This window comes from Chelmon rostratus, chromosome 15, assembly GCF_017976325.1.
Source record: "Chelmon rostratus isolate fCheRos1 chromosome 15, fCheRos1.pri, whole genome shotgun sequence".
Classification (NCBI taxonomy): Eukaryota; Metazoa; Chordata; class Actinopteri; order Chaetodontiformes; family Chaetodontidae; genus Chelmon; species Chelmon rostratus.
In genome coordinates, this window is record NC_055672.1 from 13,754,776 (window position 1) to 13,777,467 (window position 22,692).

At 42.8% G+C, this 22,692-nt stretch overlaps 1 protein-coding gene across 1 annotated transcript in view; it reads right to left on the reverse strand.

Annotated features, from left to right (window-relative positions):
• The window catches only part of mnat1 (MNAT1 component of CDK activating kinase), a 33,627-nt gene extending 12,740 nt beyond the window's left edge, over window positions 1-20,887 (reverse strand). Inside the window, exons 1-6 of the mRNA XM_041953730.1 lie at window positions 20,715-20,887; window positions 14,202-14,354; window positions 13,746-13,819; window positions 12,286-12,389; window positions 11,912-12,052; window positions 10,496-10,627 (exon numbers count right to left, since the gene is read on the reverse strand). Coding sequence (XP_041809664.1) covers window positions 10,496-10,627; window positions 11,912-12,052; window positions 12,286-12,389; window positions 13,746-13,819; window positions 14,202-14,354; window positions 20,715-20,803 — 693 coding nt within the window. The 5' untranslated portion in view covers window positions 20,804-20,887. The remainder of the gene's footprint in view (window positions 1-10,495; window positions 10,628-11,911; window positions 12,053-12,285; window positions 12,390-13,745; window positions 13,820-14,201; window positions 14,355-20,714) is intronic.
• Between the last annotated feature and the right edge of the window lie 1,805 nt (window positions 20,888-22,692).

Sequence of the window (22,692 nt, forward strand, 5' to 3'; positions counted from 1 at the left end):
TGTATTGAATACACCGGATACAGTGTTATTTCAACATTGGCGTGAGCTACTTTCATCTGTCGTATAAACTTGCACATGTGTACATCTAAAACAGAGGGTGTGGAACTACTTCATCTAGAACTGTGATGTGAGGGTGATGTTTCCCTCAGATTGGGCCACTTCCATGAATGCGACCACGTAAAATTTTATCTTGCACACTCAAAGAATTTGGTCGCACTCTGGAGCCCTGTGTCTGCTATTTTAATAAAACCGCTAAAAGGTAATGTATAAATGTAGAAGAGAGAGTCAATTAATTAAACTTAAATTCGTAGACTCGTGTAAGTGCGTACAAAGTGCTTTGTTATTTGTATTTGCATCATATCTGAATGTCACTGGGCTAATCCTTAGGATTGTTGAATTGCAAATGTTACACTCCTGGGTCTCTACAGTCACAAGATTTGCAGAATCAAGCATTGAAAACTATAGTCTGATTTATAAAAAACCCATTTCAATCCATAACTATTCAAAGTTGCGATTTCAGTCAGGCCGCTCGAGTTCATAATGCTCTTGACCATGGTGTTCGAGGGGGAAACCTGATACCTCTTAAGGACACTGTAGAATTATTCGATTTGGGGCTCTGCCATCAAGGGGGAATTTCCACACAGCGTCAGACCACGATGCATTCACCAGCATGAAAGTAATGAGACTTAGAAGACAAGCCAGAGTCATGAAACAAACCTGGAATTAAAAAGATGATGTCTAAACAAACACTGACTATTTTAGAGAGGAGCAAAGGAACTCAGAGACAAAGGAAAGATAAAAAGATAAGGGAGAGAGCAAAGAAAAGAGTAGTGGGGGAGTATAAACAACAGAACACAGAGGGGAGCTGATGAAAACCAAACTAAACGAGTAACATGTGCCCCGCGGCCTCAGACTGCCCGCCCTCACACATGCTGTGGCCCATGCGATTGCACCCACAGGGAAATGAAGCAAGCAACGCTGAGCTGGAAGTGACAAAAGCAACAAGTGATGCACACTGAGACAGCAATGGATTCAGAGTTTTCTGCCGAACACAACATGATAGTAATTGTCCTAACCGGGCCAGCATGTAGGACAGTTAGACAGACAAAACAATAACCACACACACAGAGAAAACTTATACTATACTCTTATAATGTTACATATTATTATTATAAGAGTGTTTAATTCATTCTGGGATTCAGTTTTTTCTAAGCTTTTCTGTAATATTGCAACTTCTACTTTAGTGTATGATTTCCTGCATTTCACAATATGGCTGGGCAACATGACAATATACACACCACTATAATTACATCTATCATGAGCAATTTGTCGCACCGTTCATTCAGCCTTTCCTACCATTAAATATCTGGTTGCATTAGTCCATTGTAGACAATGTTGCAAATCAATGAGCAGGACTTCTTTATGGCAGTTTGGGATTTTTATATATTTTTAACATCAATGTACATTCATACATCAGGTATTGAATTTCCCTATATTGGCTAAAAAATACATTCCTTTCTCTGTATTCTATTGTTAAACAGTCCTTGAGTAGATTTTTCAGAAAATGTACAAAATCACAAGATATATCAACACTGCAATATCAATCACACATACTGTGATACAGGATTTTATCCTTTTCACCCAATCCCACTTCCCAGAATGACTTTCAACTACCTTAACAGAACAAGTCCGGACCTGCTGCATTCAGCAGTGGTTTATACTGGCAGTATATTGACGGCAAGAGAGTGGGTTTTTCCAAAGAAATAGTGAGAGTTAGACTCAAACACACACAACAGCTTTTGGTAGCAATGCCTTGTGAAACTACTGTTTCTGAAATAACTGTTCTGCTCCATGATTGACTGATTTATTTTGATGTAATAAATCAAATCACATCAGCCACATCGAAGTCCTGCTCCTTGACTATAAAGGATACGAAAAGATGATATTTAGCCATGTTTAGAAAAAACAACCAATCAAATAATGGACCCAAGAACAGACGGTATTATAGCCCATTGCCTACATCTGCTAAACACTATTTAAATGCTTTAGATTTAGATTGTTGGATTTTACCTTAAAACACAAAACACTAGAGACACGCTTCTCTGTAGTTTTCACTCAACCTTTAACCCCAAGGTGCCAGTGATCCCCCATCCTGTCCCATCTATTCATCCAACACAGCGAAGCCCCACCACAGGCTAATGAAACCCAGACCAACCAACCCAAACCCAGTCACTCTCCCTCACTTTCACACTTCTTCAGTCGCTCCATCCATCTTCTGTCAGACTTTCAGCACTGTTAAACTCCCCTACTGCGCCAATCAAAGAGACGCACTGGGATGAAGGGGTGGAGGGAGAAGCAGAAGAAGAGAAGTCTACAACGGTGGAGTGGCAGAGAAAGAAAGCAGCAAATTGGGAGTTGCAGATAGTTAAAGGGCAGTAAATCAGATTTTTAAGTGACAGACTGAACAGAGCCAGCCCCAGTCTAGAGAAATTTCTGTTGCATTCCTCAGCAAGGGCACCTTGAAAACTGGCAGAGACACATCATTCTGAAAAAAAAAACATGGCGTAAGACATGCATTCACAAGAACAGGTTTGCTCTTCTGAATACATTATAAAAAAATGTAAAAAGTAAAACTGCTAAACTGATACAAGACAAGGTGTTTGTCCATGTAATGCATAGCTGCAACCTCTCAGGCTTGCTCTGTCCTCCACTCTGCCTAATAATAATGCTGCAACTTTCAATCATGAACTCATCACGCCCTATTAAAAGCTTGTGTGAATTACGGCACATGAATGTTGTTTTCCAAATGCTCTGGTGAAAGAAGGAAACAGAGGAGGAGAGAAAGGGGACCCCCATCCAGGCCCAGCAGAACAGAAATGGCTGAGGGACCAGGGGCCATTGGAACAACACCACTGGAAGAGCCAACAAAAACATCTGCTTTTAACATCACAGAGGCCCATCTTAGTACCTACACAACATCATGTGCGCCCTCATGACGCTTTCAAGTTTGTGTATAACTGGTATTAAAGACTCGTATAATACCCCTGTGACACTAACATGACACTCTAGGGGCCATCAATCTTAATAAAACCGCAGGGGAGGATGATTTGAGGAAATCACCATCGCGCCAGTGGGAGCAGTCTTCCTTCTCCTAGACCCGTGATCTTCCTACATCTACCTCAGGCCACATAGAGTTATAGTGATCTACTAATACCAGCTTCAATTTCTAAGAGTCGAAGCGCTTTGAAAGGTCAAGTGAAGCAGTCACTGGTGTCTGTCCTCATGTTTGTGGGGGGGGGCAGGTGTGCTGGCCTGGAAAACTGTTAGCACTCTACGGCTCCTTGAGGGAGGCGGTGGGGGGCGGGGGGAGCAACGGGGTTAACCCATCTGACAGAGTGATATGGCAGACATTCGTGTGACTTTTATGGGACAGGGGTCTCATAAAAGTCACATTACTTTTAAGGTATGAGAGGTCTGCCCCCATGGTACCAACAGCACCAACTGTCCCATAGTCGACATTAAAAGCAAGGGACGAATGGGGTCTTTGTCAGAAGCGATTTCTTTCAATCACTAATTTTCTGTAGTTTTGTTTTTTGCAAAATTGTTTATTTAGTTTAATTATCTGCTAACTACTACTCTTGTGTTTTTGCCATTTTGTACTTTTAATTTTTGACATGAAGTGCTACTTCAAGGAGGAGGTTTATCCAATGTTCATAATGCCAATCTTGATCAAAAGCTCACTGGTCCACAGCTTAAAACATAGGTCACCACTGAGACTGCCACCACAAACACACACGCGCGCATACACAGTACGATCATCAGCACTCTCTAGGCCCCCCATGTCTCCGGACTTTGCAGCTCAGCAGGACACATCAAGGTCGCTTAGAGACTAACCTCTCCATGAGCACCTTCCCACAACATCCACACACACACATGCAAAACCACGCTTGGTTCCCGAGGGTTTGAGGAGCCACAGCTAGTTCAAGCAGAGCTCCGGAGGCAGTACGGCCCTCGGCATGCACAAAGTGATAATGAGAACAATGGAAAGGGAAACAGTGGTCTGCTCCGTATAGGTGATGAAATTAATGAGCCTCGTTAAGGGCCAGCGTAGTGCCATCCCATCCATCCACAGCCTTCACTTCCACTTTCTGCCCTGGCACTGCCAGTGCTTCTGTATGGATAAAGAGCTTTGGGCTTCCCACTGGCGCACTGAGCAGCAAGTAGCAAGTGTAAAAGCTGCTGCCCACACCGTGCCTCCCCTTGCCTTACAAGTTTAAATATAACTGCCTGACCAGTGGCAGCTGCCCCAGCGCAAAGCCCCTAAAGCTGACAACTCCTTTTTCCGCCGGGCTGGGCTGGTCTGCCTGTGGGCAAGGGTTGCTGAGGCCAACCTAAACAGGGCCAAGCCAGGGGCAGGGGCAGAGGTGTGAATGCCCACATGTGCTGGTGCCAATCAGGGCTGACGGTTCTCTTTACCCCCTGAGCTGACCCCCTCTCCCCAAGCCCCTGGAGCTATCAAGCTACACGCCAGCTATCCAATAAAAAGGAAAAAAGGCCAAAGTGCATGGGGTTAGGCAACATCAGACATAAAATCAACCATCGTTTTGTAAATGCTTTGTGTGTCTAAATGTACAAACAAAATCAAATTTACATAAAGAACACTAATATCTGTGTCTGCTACTATACTATTATTTCTCAAGAGTGTGAATAAGGGAAATGAAAGTAATGCTGAAGATAGTGAAAGAGTGGGTGGGGGTTGGGGGAGTACATAGCGATCAACCTCCCCAGCAAAAACAGGTTAGGCCAGTCTGCCAGTGTTAAGGAAAGCAGAGCTTGGCCTGCGCTGACGAGTACGTCTTCCAAGCAGAGGTCACTGTAGAGGACAACTTAACCAAGTAAATCAAGCTTGAGCAAACAAGTTCATAGCATGAGCCTGTGTGTGCGACTGTGTACTTGTATTAGTGTTTTCTATGGTAGTCAAATTCCACTGCCTAAGTGTAGAATGGAATAAAGCCAGAGAGAACCCGAGGGTATTTTAGCCAGCTACACATCTATGTTTAGGGATAAACTTTCCACCCACATTTGTCTGTGTGAGTCGCACTTTGTTTATGTGCGAGTGTGCCTCTTGCTTTCATTAGGTGCCCATGCTGGCCTCGTCAGGTATGTCAGCTGCTACTGCCGCCTGTGAGGAGCGGATTGGGCCCCAGCAGTGCTGGAACCTTGGACCTTTCATTTAAGATGGCGCTGAAAGCTGCTCCAAGGTGGAGAGATTCCCCATCGGTCAACTGCTTTCAGGAATGGAACACTGTAGCAGCTGAGGACAATCCCCAACCTCACACGTAAACTCTTTGACCAGGAATGCACAATAACTTCATATAAACAAACAAAGCAACCATGTTAAACCATGTTAAAGACGCAATTACTCACGCAATATTAAAGCCAGGTACTACTACTATAACGAGCATAATCAAAAAAGGTTCAGGAGATCAGCCTTTGCATATGATGTTTGTTATTAGTGTTTTTTTTTTTGTCATTTCATGTAAATTTTTAACGTTAAATAAATACTCAGCAGTTTTACTTTTCACTTTATTGAGGTTAGCATAGCCTCTGTGTATTGATTTGAAAGATATCGAAATTAACACTTTCAACATAAGATTGTGTTTTTATTAGCATGCGCGTAAAGCTTAAACCTTGCATGCATGGTGTCCACTTTAGGCATATTACAATTTGGTCTGTGTGTAATACCCTATAAACAGGGGCGCATGTACTGTACTTTTTTAGTCAGTTTCTAGGTGAGCACCAGGAGATGGTGTTAGGAAGTCACACCATATATAGCTTGGTCTTAATAAACATAATCCTCTGCTTCAGCTTGTTGCATGGCAGATGATGAAGATGCACCGCCCAGTCCTTGGTTGAGCCTCTGATTAACTGTGTCCATCGACAGGTCAACAGCTGGCTTTGGGTCAAATGTCTCTGTGGCCATCTTTGACAGGTGAATGTGCTTCCTCTTGCATGCTGCACTGCTCAAAGGCAGTTTAAGAGACATCTCAATCACAATGTTCATTTTGGAGTAACAATCTGGAATGCTTGTATTTAGTATCCAGACCAAGTCATACTCAGAGGATACTGCCAAGTGTTTTCCTGCTTGCTTTAAGAGCATCCATTCTGTCTCAGTGGAGTGTCTGTCGAGTCACGAGGTGGTTTTTGTGGTGATCTCTGAGTCATCAAAGAGCAGCCCCCAAAAAACAGCAGACTGAAACTTTGCTTTTAACTTTGTGCATTATTTGCATTCCCACTTCATATCAATATGCACCTCACTATTCACTCCCAGCCGCTTCAATAAAGCAAACATTACACTGAACTTGCTGTTGTTCTTCATTCAACCTGTTTAGCAAGTGGGCGACTGGACTTTTCAGCTTGACTAGATTGTTTGTTAGCAATGGCTTGTACCACATTTGTGTGCTCCTTGCTCTATTCGTGTTTATCAAATAATGGATGATTGAAATCCTTTGAGCCTGTATAAAATGCACCTGTTTTGTCTGCTAGATGCGGGATTAGACAATATATCTCGCGTTTGGTTTGAAGTTTTTTTGCAAGTGGCTGAATGCCAAAGTAGCCGCTTTGTTGTTTTTTGGACATCACTCACAGTAGGTTACTTCTTTGGGTGAAATGTGTTGACAAGAAAAGCGTGTAGATGAGAAATTTGTATTGATGACCATTGACAGTTGCTGTCAACCTCTTCTTCTGTTGAGTTTTATGACATTTGGCATCCATAAGTGTTTCATTACTGCTATCTGAAACAGCTTCACAGCGCAAACTATTTCACCCAAAGTGATCCCATTCACAGCATTTCCTATCCAATAACCCAGACCCAGTTCAGTTGGTGCCTGGAATGCAAAGGCTTGTATTGAAACAAATGGATGTTTTTCATTTCTGATTTTGCCATGTATGTGTACCTGCATACCAGAAATGTGCACCACTGCCTATATAGGCCGCTCTATTGAATTGGTTCAACGTCAGAGTTGGAAAGAACTTGAAATAAATGTGTCTTTTCCCCCAAACTTTGTATGTATACAAATTATAGAATAAACAAGGTTCACTTTTCTTGTATAATTTATGTGCAAATGAACCCCAACTCATGTCCATGTTTTGCTCATAGCAGGTGCCAAGTCTGATGACTCTTGTCATCGGACTTGGCACTGGGGCTAGTCTTATGTGTCAGACAACAACAAGCAACCTGTTTAAACAGTGAATAGTTGCCTCCCTCCCACACAGAGAGTCTCTTTTGATATCAGCGGACGTCTATTTTAGAAAGACACTTTATTCTTCAAAGGATGTTTACTCAGACTGGCTAAGGGTGTGCATTTATGTGTGTGTGTGTGTATGCACCCGCACATGTGTATGTGTGTCTTGGTTCAATAGAATGCCTACAAAGTGAGGGATTAGTGAGTGATCCCAGACCATTCCTGAGGCAAGACCAGGCCCATCCCACCCCACATCACACCTGGACCGAGACTACTTTCCCTCAGGATCGGCTGATTTCCCCAAGCATCCATTCAACAACATGCTAACACGCAACCGGAATAATTAGGATCAGGGTTGGAGTCCCCTTCACCTATTCCTGGAAAATCACCCAGGCAAAGAGTAGTGCCAGAATGGCTGAAATGTTCCCTTGCATGTTCCTAGTAAACAACATGACACAACTAGATGCGACATTAGCTCACTCTTTAAATAAAGACTGCAGTCATTGGGAAGCTGAGGAAGAATTGGCATCCTCACGTTCCACGGATTGGAAAGCTCAAAGACGGGCAGACATGTCATTCCACCAGTGATGGCTCACCTTGGCCCAGGGTGAAGCAGCTGGCTGAAGTGACGGGTGGGGCAGGTGGTGATGGGAATGGGTAGGGGTTGTTCGGGGCACCATGGATTTATGACTCTGTGACTGGTGAACTTACACATCACCAAAAACATCCAGTTGAAAAAACAAAGGGCCATGAATCAGCCCCCTGTCCATTCATCAATGTCAAAATCTGTTTCTCCTTTGTGTACATGCTTCACAACAAAGTATCGATACTGGAGCTTCTACTAACGGTTATTTTGAGTGCCCGGTTATTCTTTAAAAACAAATCTATTGCTTATTTAGCACTAATTGATAGTCACTGTCAGTGAAGAGAGAAGCTCAGATCAGTTTAAATGTGAATAAAAGGACATCATGGAAATGCCCTGCTTCAGAAATGTGTTTTTACATTTGCCTCCCCCTAATTTCTGCTGAAGAAAAACTGAAATGCTGCTTGGAACAAGGGACCACAACCTAGCAGATAAATAAATTCCAGCAATCTGCAGGAATCCACCGCTCTGTGCTGAAACCCCACCAAGTCAAACAGAAGTCACTCTTATGGACTCTGAGGTGAAGGGAAATCCAAACCCACACGTTCCCCTGACTCAAGTCTCGCAGTCCAAAACACAGCAGATGCATGGTGAGAGCTCTGCTCCACCAACAGGAGCTCGGGGACGGGAGGATGAAGAGAAATGGGAAGAAAGAAGCAGGGAAAAACAGCCACAAAAGAAGCCAAGAGCAACATAATCATGCTGCTTCTCTCTCCATCAGCAAGTTTAACTTCATGCTGTATATCAAGGGGGTGAGAGTCAGAGCACCACATCCTCCATTTGGATCAATTCAACACGTTTCCACTGGTGGTGGATGAGCCAGTTGTCTCTTTGGGGTTTAATGTGTAAATTAATGTTTTTGTACAGTCTCTGATTATGACTGCATCAGATAAATTTAACCAAGACCTTTTAAATAGCTATGCCAGTGGAAAACTCTTCGAAATAGGCAAACAAAGTTTATGGGTTATACTTGAGTATGTCAAAACCAAGCTCCACCTTGAGCCTAGGTGAGTGCTAAGCAGATATCTCTCCCACGCACCACTGAACTGTGGGAAGACAACCATGCCTCATGAGGGTTGTTGGGGAGGGGGTGGGGGTGATGACACAGCCTATCTCATCACAGTAAAATGAAAATAAACTACTGAAAACCTGAACGACAGCCAAATGGAAGGTCTCTCCAGACACGGTGAGCACAAAGCTGCGAGCTCAGAGCGGCCAGAGCCCACATGCTCTCTCTGTGGGTCCCACCATTCGCCCAAAGGAATGTGATGACATGAGTGAAGGGGTGAGGGCCTGTTCCCACACTGAAGAAGCACCAGACACGGAGAAACATCCTCCTATTGAAGGTCTGGACTGTTATCGTCACTCTATCGCCAACAAGCACACCACATAAAGTCTAAATTAGCACTGAACTAAAATCACACCAAGGCCTTAACTGTTCAGACGTACCACCACGTAACCACCAGTGGATAGAGGTATACAACCATGTGACCTTAACCTACATTGGCGCATCAGAAATAGCTATTTGTTATTTCTGGTACATATAGCTTCTTCAAGGTCTCCTGTTACACCGTGCTCACTCTGCTTTCACTTGAAGCAGGAAAGCCCAGTCTGACAGGTTGTGTTCAAAAAATGTAGCCCCGTCATTCATTTGAATGAGGCCACTCGGCTGATGCAGTGGGGGTGTCAGTGCAGAGGAATCCAGAAAAAAAAGGGTCATCTGGCAAAGAAGTCAAACCTAAGCCAAGGTATGCACATTCCTGTATATTACTTTGTTATAGGAACTCTGCATTTCTCCTGTTTCTCTCATTATTGCCACAGCAAAAAAATACATATTTGCAGCCAAAGTAACTTCCCAGTGTTGTAAAATCTTTCCTCATAATGTTATAAACCACAGTGCAGTGCTCTGGCATCTGATACATCATCAAACTTGTGGATCTTTAATTCCAACTGGACTTCCTGGGCGCTAATTCATTGTCTCACCAGTGCCTGAAACATCCCAGCCCCATCAATGCAGCCCCTTGCATGTTTTAAATATAGTGCTGTTTTCAGTCTGATCATCCACGAAAAAGAAAGCAGCTTTATCCCCCATTCACACATACAGACCCAAACACTGCAGACAGAATGAAATGTATTTGGAATGTGAGCTGAACCCCGAAAAACATGCTGGCACCACCCATCACAACTCAAAACTTAAAAGACGTCCAGTGGTTCAGCCGTGGGAAGCTGAGAGGTTCAACTTCATTCAGATGTCCTCTGGCACACATTATATCAACAACTAGTGATAACCAGTCACAGCCATTTTGATTCACTTTAGAAACGGAGGCACAGTTGTCTACATTCAATAGCATAAAGTACTTAAAACAAGATGGGGGAAAAGCTGACCATTGGCTATAATAAATCTTTAATGAGCTACTGTGACTTGAATAAGAAAAATGATGCATGGAAGCACGTCGCTCAGGAAATGAATTACTTTGATGTGTGCTAGTATAGTAGCAAAGGGAGAAAATAAAAACACTAAGAAGCTTCAGGATCAAGAGCCTGTCACTTTGAATTCATGCTATGAACTGGGGTAAAAAGCTAATGTGCCCAAAAGTGTTGCACTCACCATATGGATTCCAGTTGAAAACAGACTTGTAGGTTTGACTGACTGTTTCTGCTGCTCTATCTGGGTCTCCAGCTGGGCAGCACGGACCTTGTGTTGGGCAAGCAAGATGGTGGCAGGAAGTTGAGACTGCTCCTGCATGGAGAAAAAGGAGATAATGTTAGGTGAATGTGGCACACGCAACCAACTGCTTCATCAGGAAGTTCTTTGTTTGGCAAAAACAGCTGACACCTGTACATGAAGCCTTTCTGCTTTGTGACTGTTTTGTGTTGAGAAAAGATGAGAACACAAGCAGTCAAGCCCCCCCCCAAAGACATTTCTGTCTAACTGGATAACCATGAGCATAGGGTGCTTTCAGGCTAGCTGCCACATTATTGATGCATGCCATATTAACAAAACCGTGGCACTGCAGGGGACGCTGCTTCAAGTGCACTGCGTCGCCTTCACCTCCATTAAATGCAAGGTCGGACGTTTCAATTTCTCCAGTGGAGTGTTGCCAAGCAGAGAGGTCTAAGAACACAAGCTTGGACACGTTGTGCACTGAAAGAGGTAGGACATTTTTGATAGGGTGGGCAGCAATGGCAGGACAGACTAGAGGTGTCTTAGGATTTAACAATAAACCAAGAGATTTAACGGCTCTCAACACAAATAAGTCCGAGTCAGACTGCAGAAAAATCCCACTTTTTTCTCACTTTTGCGTGTTACACTGGTTTGGAAAGGCCCTTGTGTGAATTTAATTTCTTTATTTGGAGGACATTGCGTGATTAATGCAATCATGAAGATGTGACAAAAGTTTAAAAATTTGAGAAAAAATACACCTGCAGACAATGTAAATTCAGTGTTCGATAAGAACAATAATCAAGAAGGGCGTTACAAGTTCCCAATGATGTTTTTTATTGATTAGTTACCACTGTTTCAGCAAACAGCAACAATGAATCTAGATGTGTGTGGTAGTGTGTGTAGGTGTGCATGTGTGAGAACAGTGAGCAGGGACGTACAAATGCCAGGGCTCAGGACAGTTCCCTGAGGGGGGGCAGGGGGGCGGGATCTGATCTCATCTGCCTACAGTCAACAGGCCCTGTGCCTTAAACAAACAAACATACAGCTTAACCTGCTATCTGCAATGGTCCTTCAGCAGCCCGCTCTGCAGGAACAATCACTTCCAAGCCTGCAGCTCAACACAATGGAGCAAGAGGCTTTGGAATCACAGAATGAGAACAATGCAGCCTGCAGCACAATGACTGGTAATAAGCTCTTAATGATCTCACAGCTACGAACCCTCAGGCTGAGGGTGTGTGTGTGTGTGTGTGTGTGTGTGTGTGTGTGTATGTCAGACATGGAACATCTGTCCTAATGTGACTGCTTTTTGCCTCACTACAGTGTGGACATAAACACACATGCAACATGTGAGTTTCTCACCAGTTCATCCAGCAGAGCTTGCTTGTTCTTCCTCTTGGCGTTGAGCTGCCTCTGCTCCTCCTGCAGCACCTCCAATCTCCGTTGCTCATTGCCCTGCTGCTCCAGCAACAGCAGCTCCTCCAGCTCCTCCTGCTCTCGTGTCTGAGGAGCGCAGGAAAGAGAACAGGGGTGTTGCAAAACTTTATGTCAAATCTTTGACCACAAGGCTGAATCACCAGCAGCCCTAGTGATGCCATATTGTACTTGACCCTCCACTCGTACTTCTCCAAGGAGGGGAATGAGCGAAAAGAAGTTTCCTCTAGTGTTTATTTAAGCACCAAATTCTCAACATTAATGAAGGTGTTATGCATGTGTGAGAAAATATTGATACGTACAAGTTTAGCCTTATTCTTCTGTATGATATCTCGGTTCTCCCTCTGGTACTGCTCCATCCTCAGCTTGGTGTTCTCCACATCAATGTTGTTTGTCAGGTTATACACTACACAGGAGACACAAAACAGCAATAAGGAGCCGGTATGCTCCACCAAAAGTGCTTGTCATATGGCTGAATAGCTTCAGAAAACCCCTCCCCTGACACCTTTCCGACATCGGACTGGGGGGCTGTGTCCAACCGTATCTGTATGTTTTTGAAACCAATGATCCGACATTCACGCTCGCTTTAGTCAGGCCAGCTGTGTGGAGGTGAGAAAGGAGGAAGGAGCCGAGTTTCTCTCTCAGCTCTCCTTCTTGATCCTTTACACAACTATTTTTGTCATTTTTCATGTGGACAACAAAGTGCAAAACTATGAATGTCTTCCAAGAGAGACTGTCTGAATATGTGCGCTTCCCCTCCTCTCTATGACTGCCAGTTGTTCACCCTGACTTCGGCTGTTTGGAACAACTATGTACTCTTCTGATTGGTCAAACAACGCGTCGTTCGGCCTGGTTCTGACAGAGTTTACCCACAGCACAGCTCAAACCTACAACACTATTATTCTAAAGTATAGTCACAATCCAGAGAGTTCCAGTGATAACAAATAAGTCCAGCTGAAAGGCAGCAAAAAGTATAAAATGAGGTTCAAGACTTTTCCATTTGATGGGATAGTGCTGCCTTAAAAATGGCATCTGGTAATTCAATATTTCTTTCAACTGAAGTGACAGCAGATTTTTAATGACACACTGGAATGTGTAGATACAGAATATATACTTATAGGCTGTTGTCAAACTGTGGAAAAAATGTCTAACTTAAACGTTGCTTAAGGGGCCATTTATGGAGCATTTTCTAGGGTTTAAAAGGTTAAAAACTGTTAAAAAAAATCACTGGTGCAAATTCCTAGCACCAAACCTATGACCTAGACCACAGGAGCTGTTTTGCCTTCTGTTAAAGGCTAAAAGCCATCATTGTTTAATAGGAACTGGATACTGACATTCACGTTAGTGTCTTCTTGGCCCTGCCCTCGCTGTCCTACTTGGCCTGGAGACTTTACGTTGAGATGATGTCATACTCAAGAAAAATTTAATGTATGGAAATTCTAATGGTTTGAAAATGTATAATACACACAGTAATAATTTTTTTTTTTTTTTTTCTGCACTGGGACAAAGTATCAGTGAGGCAGCGGCCGGTTCACCTCACTGATACATCTCCAGCTTTCTTAATACACCCATTCTAAAAGTATGTGCTGGATGGTCAGTCCAGATGTTTTGGCATTGGCAGAGCTACTTGCTGATCCATGCCATGCTAATGCCTGTAAAAAAAATCTCCATGTGCAGCCAGAGTTGAGGAGAAATCGTTACACGAGTGAGCATCCCTTTTCCCATCCATTTCAAGATGAAGCCTTGAGGTCGGTGCTCCTACCTATGTCCTCCACTTCCTCCAGGTAATCGTTATAGTCTCTCAGGCTGGAGAAGTCAACATCTCTCTTGTTGTATCTGCAGAGAAAGAACCGAACAGATGATACAAATAGTAAAACCTGAGGAAAGCAAATATGCACTGACATTAATAGCCTCCATTAAATCAACCATTTTATAATACCATGTCTGCATACTGCCTAATAGACACACATTAGATGTCAATTAAGGGGCTATTAAAGAACAGATGAGAGGGAGAGAGAGAGGGCAGGGAGGGGCTGAGGAGTAAAAACCTGGCAGGGAAAGAGCCTTCCCGTTTGAGCCCCCCTGGGGAGACTGATTGTCTACAAAACAAACAGTGTAATGAGAAAGACAAAGGTGGCTTAAGAAGTGGGAGGAGGCATGAGATGACACATAAACATGCAGAGGCGCACCCCACGCCCTCCCGGTCCCCCTCACTCACATCTTCAGCACCTTCTTGCGAATCTCCACCTCCTTATCTACGGTCGGGTCTTCGAAGAGCTGCACGCGGAAGTTGCTCTTCCTCAGGGGCGTGTCGCACTGCACGCAGTTACCCGAGCCGCGCACAAACAGCATCTCCACACAGTTCTCGCATCTGCACGGGAGAGAAGACAACGAAACAGAACATAGCATCAAGCTGAGTTGGACGTTTCCAGAGGTGACCCTGCTAGGCAGGCTTGAGGGTCAGCTGTGTTCGTGTAGGCGAATATGGCTGATGAAATACAATTTTCCTGAGAGTTAAGCAAATTTGTGTTTTTTCTATGTCTGTAAGTTATCATCAGGCACAGTGGGTGATCATGGGGCACATGAATATTTCCTCTAAGTGCTCAAAGATGGCTGGAATTATGATTGGAATGTCGATTAGGCTGCCTCCAGCTCTCAGACAAGAGGAAATTAGTCTGACACCCCATCAGTGGAGTGTCTGTCTACACTGGAAAAACATTTGCTTTATTGTTATTTCAACAGACCTCAGTCATTCTGCCACGTTGCATAATATGATAAAATCCAGCTCACAATGTAGTCTATCATTATAAGGGCGAACTAAATCCTACCTAATTTAGGAAAAGCAAAGAAGTACGGATGGACAATTGCAGCATTTTGTGTATTCTTTACTTAACTGGTAAATTTAAGATGAATTGTTATTTGTACTTAAGGCTTTAATTTAACATTAAAAAACCTCAGCATGTCCACATGCAATTCCAACCTTCTTCCCTTTTCTGCCAGAAAATGTCATTATTATTCCTGACACGGTGCCTAAGTGAAAGGAAGCTGCATTATGGACAAGTTTGAGCTGCATTATAGACAAGTTTAAGCCACATTTTTAAATACCATGGAAATCTAGGCAATTATTGATCAAAGTATCTACTGTAAATCTGTTTAATGGATGCGATTACTTTCCAAGACAAAATATGTAGGAGTTCAGCACAGTCATGATGAGTTTTTCAGACGGCCCTTGGTTCCTCATATAGCAGCCATGAATCACAATGCTCCTCGGAAAAGAGCACGCCTCTCCACCCGTGAAAAAAAAGGCAGCAACACTCCGATAATGTTAGGGAATTTCAGGTAAAGCCCGGGTTCAAACAGGAAGGTTTACTTTATGCACCATCGCGATGTGACTCCAAGGCAACCAACAGACCTACCTGAGGGCCCAACCCTGAGCTTAGCCATCAATCACACCTTTATGCAGGTAGGCGTTTACCCATCAGTCACACTCAAGAGAGGAGTAGACACCAAAGACAATGGGAATGTTCCTAAATCTCCCCTGATGGGGTGGAGGGCCTGGATAAACGTTTGCACAGTACGCTCTTTTAATTAAGTCTCTGTGGAGCTTTATTTCCACAGGAATTCACCTTCCCGCTTGTGACAACCTTCACAAAAATGGACAACATCTGGTTTCCAAATGTCACTATCAGCTTTTGAGTCCTGACAGTTTTCATAATAAAAATAGCAAAGTTGATGGGAAAAAGTCAGATTTTTCACTTCACGTCATTAATGGTATAGTTGAGTCATTTCTTTCCAAAGTCAAGGCCTGGGCCTTAGACACTGACGCCTAGTAAAAACCTCTCCAGGGGATAGAGCCTATTAGAACAATCATGACGGAGTCATCATGCAAGACATTTCGCCTCATCAGCAGCATTCAAAACACAAAAAGCAGTTAAAGGAGAAACTGCAGAGCCATGGAGTTTGGCTGTTTACGTCTAGCGTCTCAGATATGGGTCAAATAAGCCCAACCTGCCAAGTATGACGCCAAGCATTGTCAGCCACACAGCAAGCAGGTACAGCTTTACAAGCTTACAAGCAAGTCAGATGAGCTTGGTGCAGATGAAGCCACAAAATAAAAATGAAAGCTGAGTGGCGGACTGAAACATCTGCGTTGTCCAGTTGGTGCTTCAGAGCATGAGGAGCCCCTGCTCAAGTGCACCCTGGAAGAGGCAGATGTTCACTGCGGCCCCAGGCTACAGGAGATGTATAGGCCTGGCCATATGGAGGTAGATGGAGGGATTCAGCTTGTTTCCACAGGCCCACAAAGAATCCATTCATCAACACAGGGTAAGCAGAGGGGCGTAGCTTGCCCCCTGCCCCATAAATGGACCACACAACAGAACTCTCCAAAGGGGAAATCCTGTGTAACTCTAGAGCAAAGAGGTGAACGTCTAAGTGGGAGGAAGGAGACCTTTACAGTCAATCTGCCATCTTTCTTCTGAAATGTGACTTCTCTAAGTGACAGCTTTCAGATTGTTGGCCTGTTGCAATTTGTAATCAAAGGGGGACTCAGAAATCTCTGGACAAGGCTATGCTATATTACTTTGCACACTGAACAGACATTGAAGCGAGCCAACAGATCTCTTGCAGCTTGTCATCTCTGTGTCCCTGGGCTGTTGTCACTGGCTGAGTACTCCTGACTCCTCCCTCGCTCACCTGTCCTGCTCAGAGCTCCAGGCTCCTATCTTTCCCATCTGCAGCTGTCAGCAGGTTAAAGAAGGGGGTGGTAAGAGGAGGGTAAACAGGGTCCTCCTGGCTCAGCAAAGAGGCCTCCACACCACCACCACCACCACCCCCACCCCCAACCTCCACCGCCCCTTGGTGACATTGCCTGCATCTTTGCCACCTCGTACAAGAAAGAGCAGAAACAACACAGCACTATAAACAGACCGGAGCTGGATTCATTCGTTTCTGAAAAAAAGCTGATGCTCTTCACAGAGCAATGACTGATCCAGACAGAGCAGGCTGGCTTGGTGTCAGATTTGAACCCCCTATGACACTTTGTCCTGTCTTGTGACCTACAGTACCTGCAGCAGCACAGTCAAAAAATGCTGAGGCCCAGGAGTATGATTGCTTACACAGGAAGCTAGCATAGGCTTGTGTGATCTTAAAAAAATAAATCTTTGATTAGGTGTACTAGGGCAGAGTCACAGGTTTCAGTGTTTTAAAATGATAATTTCAATGTTCCTGTAAAAAAAAATGTAACAATAATGTGTTGAAATACTGTAGAGTCAGAATCACAAACAAGTGGAACAGAAGCTAACCCTGAGGTAGGGCTGAGGTCAGGCGCTCCATCAGCAACAAAGGCAACACAATCAATTTCCAGCTTGTTGATTGGCTGTCTTGCCCCATGTAAATCGTTGAATTCTCACTTAAAGAAACATTTAGATATTCTTACCGAGACTTAGAAGAGAGGCAACATACAGACTCTCCTGTCTCTATGGTAAATAGAAAGCTACAGCCTGGAGGCAGACAGCTTGGCTTGGCATAAAGACTGGAAACAGGGGTTAACAGTGAGCCTGCCCCTGCCAAAAAAACATTAAATTTGCCTACTAGTACCTCTAAAGCTTGCTAATTAATATGTTATAGCTTGTTTTTTTAGCCCATGTAGCAGCTGAACTGGAAAAACAACAAGTTACGGTTCTACAGGGGGGGTCGAGGTGCTGCTAAGCACATTTTGTTTTGCCTTTGAACAAAGACAGGCTAGCTGTTTTTCCCTGCTTCCAGCCTTTATGTCAAACCAACGTATGCATTTTCCAAATTCTATGGAGAGCTTTTATTTCTGGGACCACGAACTACAAAAAAATTTTCTCACTTGACTACTGTATATCAACTATAAGGCACAGGAAAACTAGCTTCTACTTAATGAGGTGTGACTGTACTATAGAGGGTGGACTCCTCAAATCCCCACCATATGGCTAAACTACTATCATTTGTGCCTGCCTGTGCCCAGTGTCAAATGCCAAAGGACATGAGCCCAGTGTCATTGTGCAAGGGTAATAAATAACACACATCAAATGCCCCCGGTGACAGGGATACAAAATGTGCTGTGGTGGGGTTTAAATTTAGATGCATGCTAGAGGTGGAGAAGCTCAATACTGCATTGCATCGCCGGGGCAGGGAGCCTGGTCAGTCCAGACTGGAATGGCCACTCAACTGGGCCAAGGTAGAGAATGGTTTTCAATGAATGAACCCGTGTGGAGTCCAAATAGGGCTGCAGCTAATGACTTAACTCAGCATTGATAATTTAATTCCAATTTGAATCATTTATGTACATATATATAGTCTACTATAATTCTACTACTTTTTATTTTGTATTTTGTATTTTTTTTTTCAAATGTTCTCTATCTCTGCTGCTATTTTTCTTCCCACTGCTATCACATGTTGCTGTATTGCCAAAATCTCCCCAGCTGGCGATAAATAAACTTTTATCTTATCTTATCTTATTTAGCCCATATTCACAAGATAGAGAAAAAATGCCCATTGCAGTTTTCCAGAGCTCAAGCTGACATCTTCAAATCACTTGTTTTGTCCAACCTAGGCCAAAACTCAAAGACATCTATTTTTAGTGAACAGAGAAAAGGAGTGAATTCTCCAATCTGTGTTGGATCCAATGAACTTCACATTAAAAATGGTAATAAACTATGGTAAGAATCTAAAAGGACAGATTCTAGTCTAGGACTTTTCTGTCGGCACAAACAATTGTGACTGGAGGTCACTCTTCAGAGTTTGGCAGAAACCAAGAATTGCACTTGGTATATGGAATGATGCATCTTTACACTTACTTCTGTTAGTTTGTTGTGGATTTGAGTATAAATAGACAAACTGTATGTACATGTACACCTTTGCCTTTCCAATTTCAAATTTTTCATATTTCCCTTTCTTTCTTTGTCACTATTTCTACATAGCGTCTTTGCTTACACCAAATGGGAAATCAGTAAGTGTGAAATTGAAACACATTGCTTATGCTACAGTGCAGGTCTCCATAGCTATGGACTCTCGAGGAAGCCTAGCTGCAAACAAAAAGCCAAATGATATCTGTGATGAAACTACTAATACAGTTTGAGAGTACAGCAGTTTCCAAGTGCTGCATTAATTCACCGTCGACCTGCTCTGAGGAACAAATCCAAGGTGACCTGGGCTAGGACATCTTTCCAAATTGCTTCATTGCAGAATCATTTTAATTTTCTGTGTGTAGCCCTGCATCCAGACAGAGGCAGTGAGTTATGAGCTCACTGACCTGATGACAAAGCACGGCCACTTCCTGATGGTACGGTCAATAAACAGACAGGGTCAAAAAAATATGCCCTCATCAGGCGACCATCGTCACTGTATGAAGCGCTTCATTTAAATGACCAAATTTTTAAACAGATGACAAGGCTGAATATTGGAAAATGCACCGCAAACATGTTTTACTGAATGACATGAAGATGACGCACATTTAAAACAGTTGCGCAGTATTCAATAGGATTAGTGTAGGCTAGTCATTTCTAATGAAAAGAACAGTGCTGGTTACAGTGTGATAAAAGCAAAGGCTTGCTTACATTTCTTTGATTTGCATACTATACATTTAATTTACTGAAAATGTAATTACTTTTTCAAATATAATTCAGTAACTTGCAATAGGAATTTTGTTATCTATTATTTTCTGTTTTATGCAAAATTACAAATCCCACCAGAGTTATACTGTAAGTAGAACTGCAATAACTGACCCACCAAAGCCAGACCTACCACAGGCGGTTTAGTACGTAAAAATTTGCTTTGTATGTTTAGGGCTCAGCTTTCAGATGTTTAAGTTTGTGTGATAAGATTGACAGGGTTATGCTTAAGTTGCATTTTTAATTGCTTAGGTTTGGTCAGTGTGTGGTCTGGGAATGATTTCTGTCCCTACTTGTACCTATGGCAGGATCCATAAGAAAGAGAGTACACGATTCATCAGTTTGGGATAAAAAGCATATACCAGTCATACTGTGATGATGCAATGCAGTCATAGTGTAGGTTAGTTTGTATTTGTTCTTTAAGTTGAGGATCAGCATATATATAGTTGCTATGGCAATTTCCAGTCAGATGTATTCCATTTTATCTTATCTGTTTAGTGATGTTATTGTTGATCCCTTGGATATCATTGCAGTAGGTCAACTGTGCACCTCCTTCATTTCAACGCATGTTCTACTTATCTTCGACCAGTTTTTAAAGACAGGCACAAACAGGCAGTGCAGGACAGGTGAAAACGACCTATGGAGTGTTAATAAGAGCTAGCTGTCTGCCAGGTTTATTAACAATGTTTAGCAAGACTGTGACAGAGCATACACTGTGAGCTAGCCTGTTGATGCTATCTTTAGTCTTAGTTAACAGTATTAATATTATGTTACCAATACGAACGTGGAAATATAAACCGACAGGTTTATTTTAAATTCCTTAATGAACAACACCATAGCACGAAAAAACGTTGGCTGTTCGCTAAAAGCACGTGAAGTTTAAAAAATGTTGCCAACGTCTTTCGCAGGTTAACGTCGAACTATTGAGATTTAAGAGAAGATATAAAGCTTGACACAGCTGGAAATAGTTTTAAAATGAGACTTAACCGCCTAATTCAGGGGTTTCTTGTGTTGGTATGCGTCTGTTTGCACAGTTTGAAGCAAAAACGTCGTCACTCTTTGTTTTATTTCAGCTGTCAGATGTAAATACTCACAGCGTGTGACCGCAGACGTTCACCATCAGCTTCAGCGACGGATTCCTGTACTTGGTTGTTTTGCATCTCGGACACCCCTGGTCGTCCATTTCTGTCAGCACAACACAAATTAAAACGCTTGAGAAAAATGTCAACAACTGGCGGCTCTCCTGTCACTTTCCAGGCGTCGAACCGCTGCGTTACACAGAATGCGGTCCGATGGGAAACGTCACTAATAAGAGTAGTTCCTATTTAATGACCGTCTCTGTGTGGTCACACTGTGCTGCTGGCACACGCAGGGGTCCCCCAGGAGTCCCAGGGGGTCTGAGGTAAAAATGCTGAGTCGTTTATTTTCACTCATCCACACAAAGGTTGTATTTACAGAGGACGTATAGAATGGTTGTTTTGATTATAGGTTTCACTGTCTCCTCTGTGCAGTACCATATAGATTACTCCCATACATGCCATGATCTAATGTAAGCCTGAACTGAAACATAATTAAAGCCAAAAAACCTCCCCAGATGTTGTTCCCCAGGGCGTCTGACATCATATATTTTCTGGGTGAATGTGGAACTGTTTGGATAAATAATTCACCAAGGATGATGGATAGATCACAGGGTTAATTATCTTAAATTAACAGTGTATGATGAAAACGTGTATTATGATATTATAGGGATAAAACACTAACACTATCTTCAGGGCAGGTGGGTGGACAATTAAATTCACTCTTTTCAAATGCTATAACTCTGAAAACATATATTCTGGCCCAATTGCTAGAAGCCAAGGCCCATCTAATGTGTCACAATGATTTATTGACTATGTATAAATATCAGTAGCCTAATTGATCAGACACAAAGGTGCTCCACTAAGTTAGACTCCAGCGCCATGTTAGACTGACAATTAGTATTTGAAAGTGACATAAAATGATTTTGACAGGATAATGCTGCAAGAATAATACATAGTTTACATTTACAGATTTAGACGTGGATCTTCAATGGATTACTAATCCTTATTTTGAAGGTATTAAAATCTTGTTATTTTAGATTATGTTCATGGAGGAATATATAGACTCTGGAGGGATGTGAGAGGTGAAAATGAAACTTGAAGCTATACTTCTGGAGAACAAAAATACCACAATAATATCATAATAGAAATGTTCTGAATTTGCATTGTTGATGTGATGTTGGTTTCTATAGCCATTACTCCTCTCTGTGTGGATTTGATCAGACTAATCTTAATGGGCTCATTCTAGGTATTTGCTGTGAGGGGCTTTAGACAGACAAACTTGCAAGATTCACACCTCATTTTACTATTTTGGACCTGTACTGAAAGTTTAAAATATCTCTAATGACGAGTCCCATTCAGTTTAGATAATTATTGCAGATCCAGCCTCTAAAAACCAATAATTTTATAGGTGGAGATAGATAGATAGTAGGAGATAGATAAATAGATAGATAGTATCTACCTATCTATCTATCTACACCTCTAAAATTATTGGTTTTTAGAGGCTGGATCTGTAATAATTATCTAAACTGAATGGGACTCGTCATTTAAAAAAATACTTTGAAGTGGAGAGTATCGGACAAATCTCACTTTCAAATTTCACTGAATGTTTTGTAAGTTTATTTGAAATGGTAAAAATCATTTTAGATTGAGACAACGGGCAGCTTTAGTTCGAGGATAGGCTTCCTCTTGGATTTTCATGCCTCGATATGGGAATTAAAATGAGTTTCTGGTTCCGCATCAAGCCAAGTCAGCGCCTGTCAATACAGACAAAGAGGATATCCCGTTCCCACGATCCCAAAAGCACTCACCTTGCACAGGTGAGCTACGGGAATATACTGTAGGTTATATGAGTGACAGCTGGAAACCAAACATTCGTGTCTGAATCCCGCTTGCTCCTCCCTTCTGGGGCCCTCGGCGGCCAATAGCGTGGCTCTCCTGCAGATAGACCCCAGTGTGCCTCCTTCCAGCTCCAGTCCCCGCAGAGTAAAAGTCA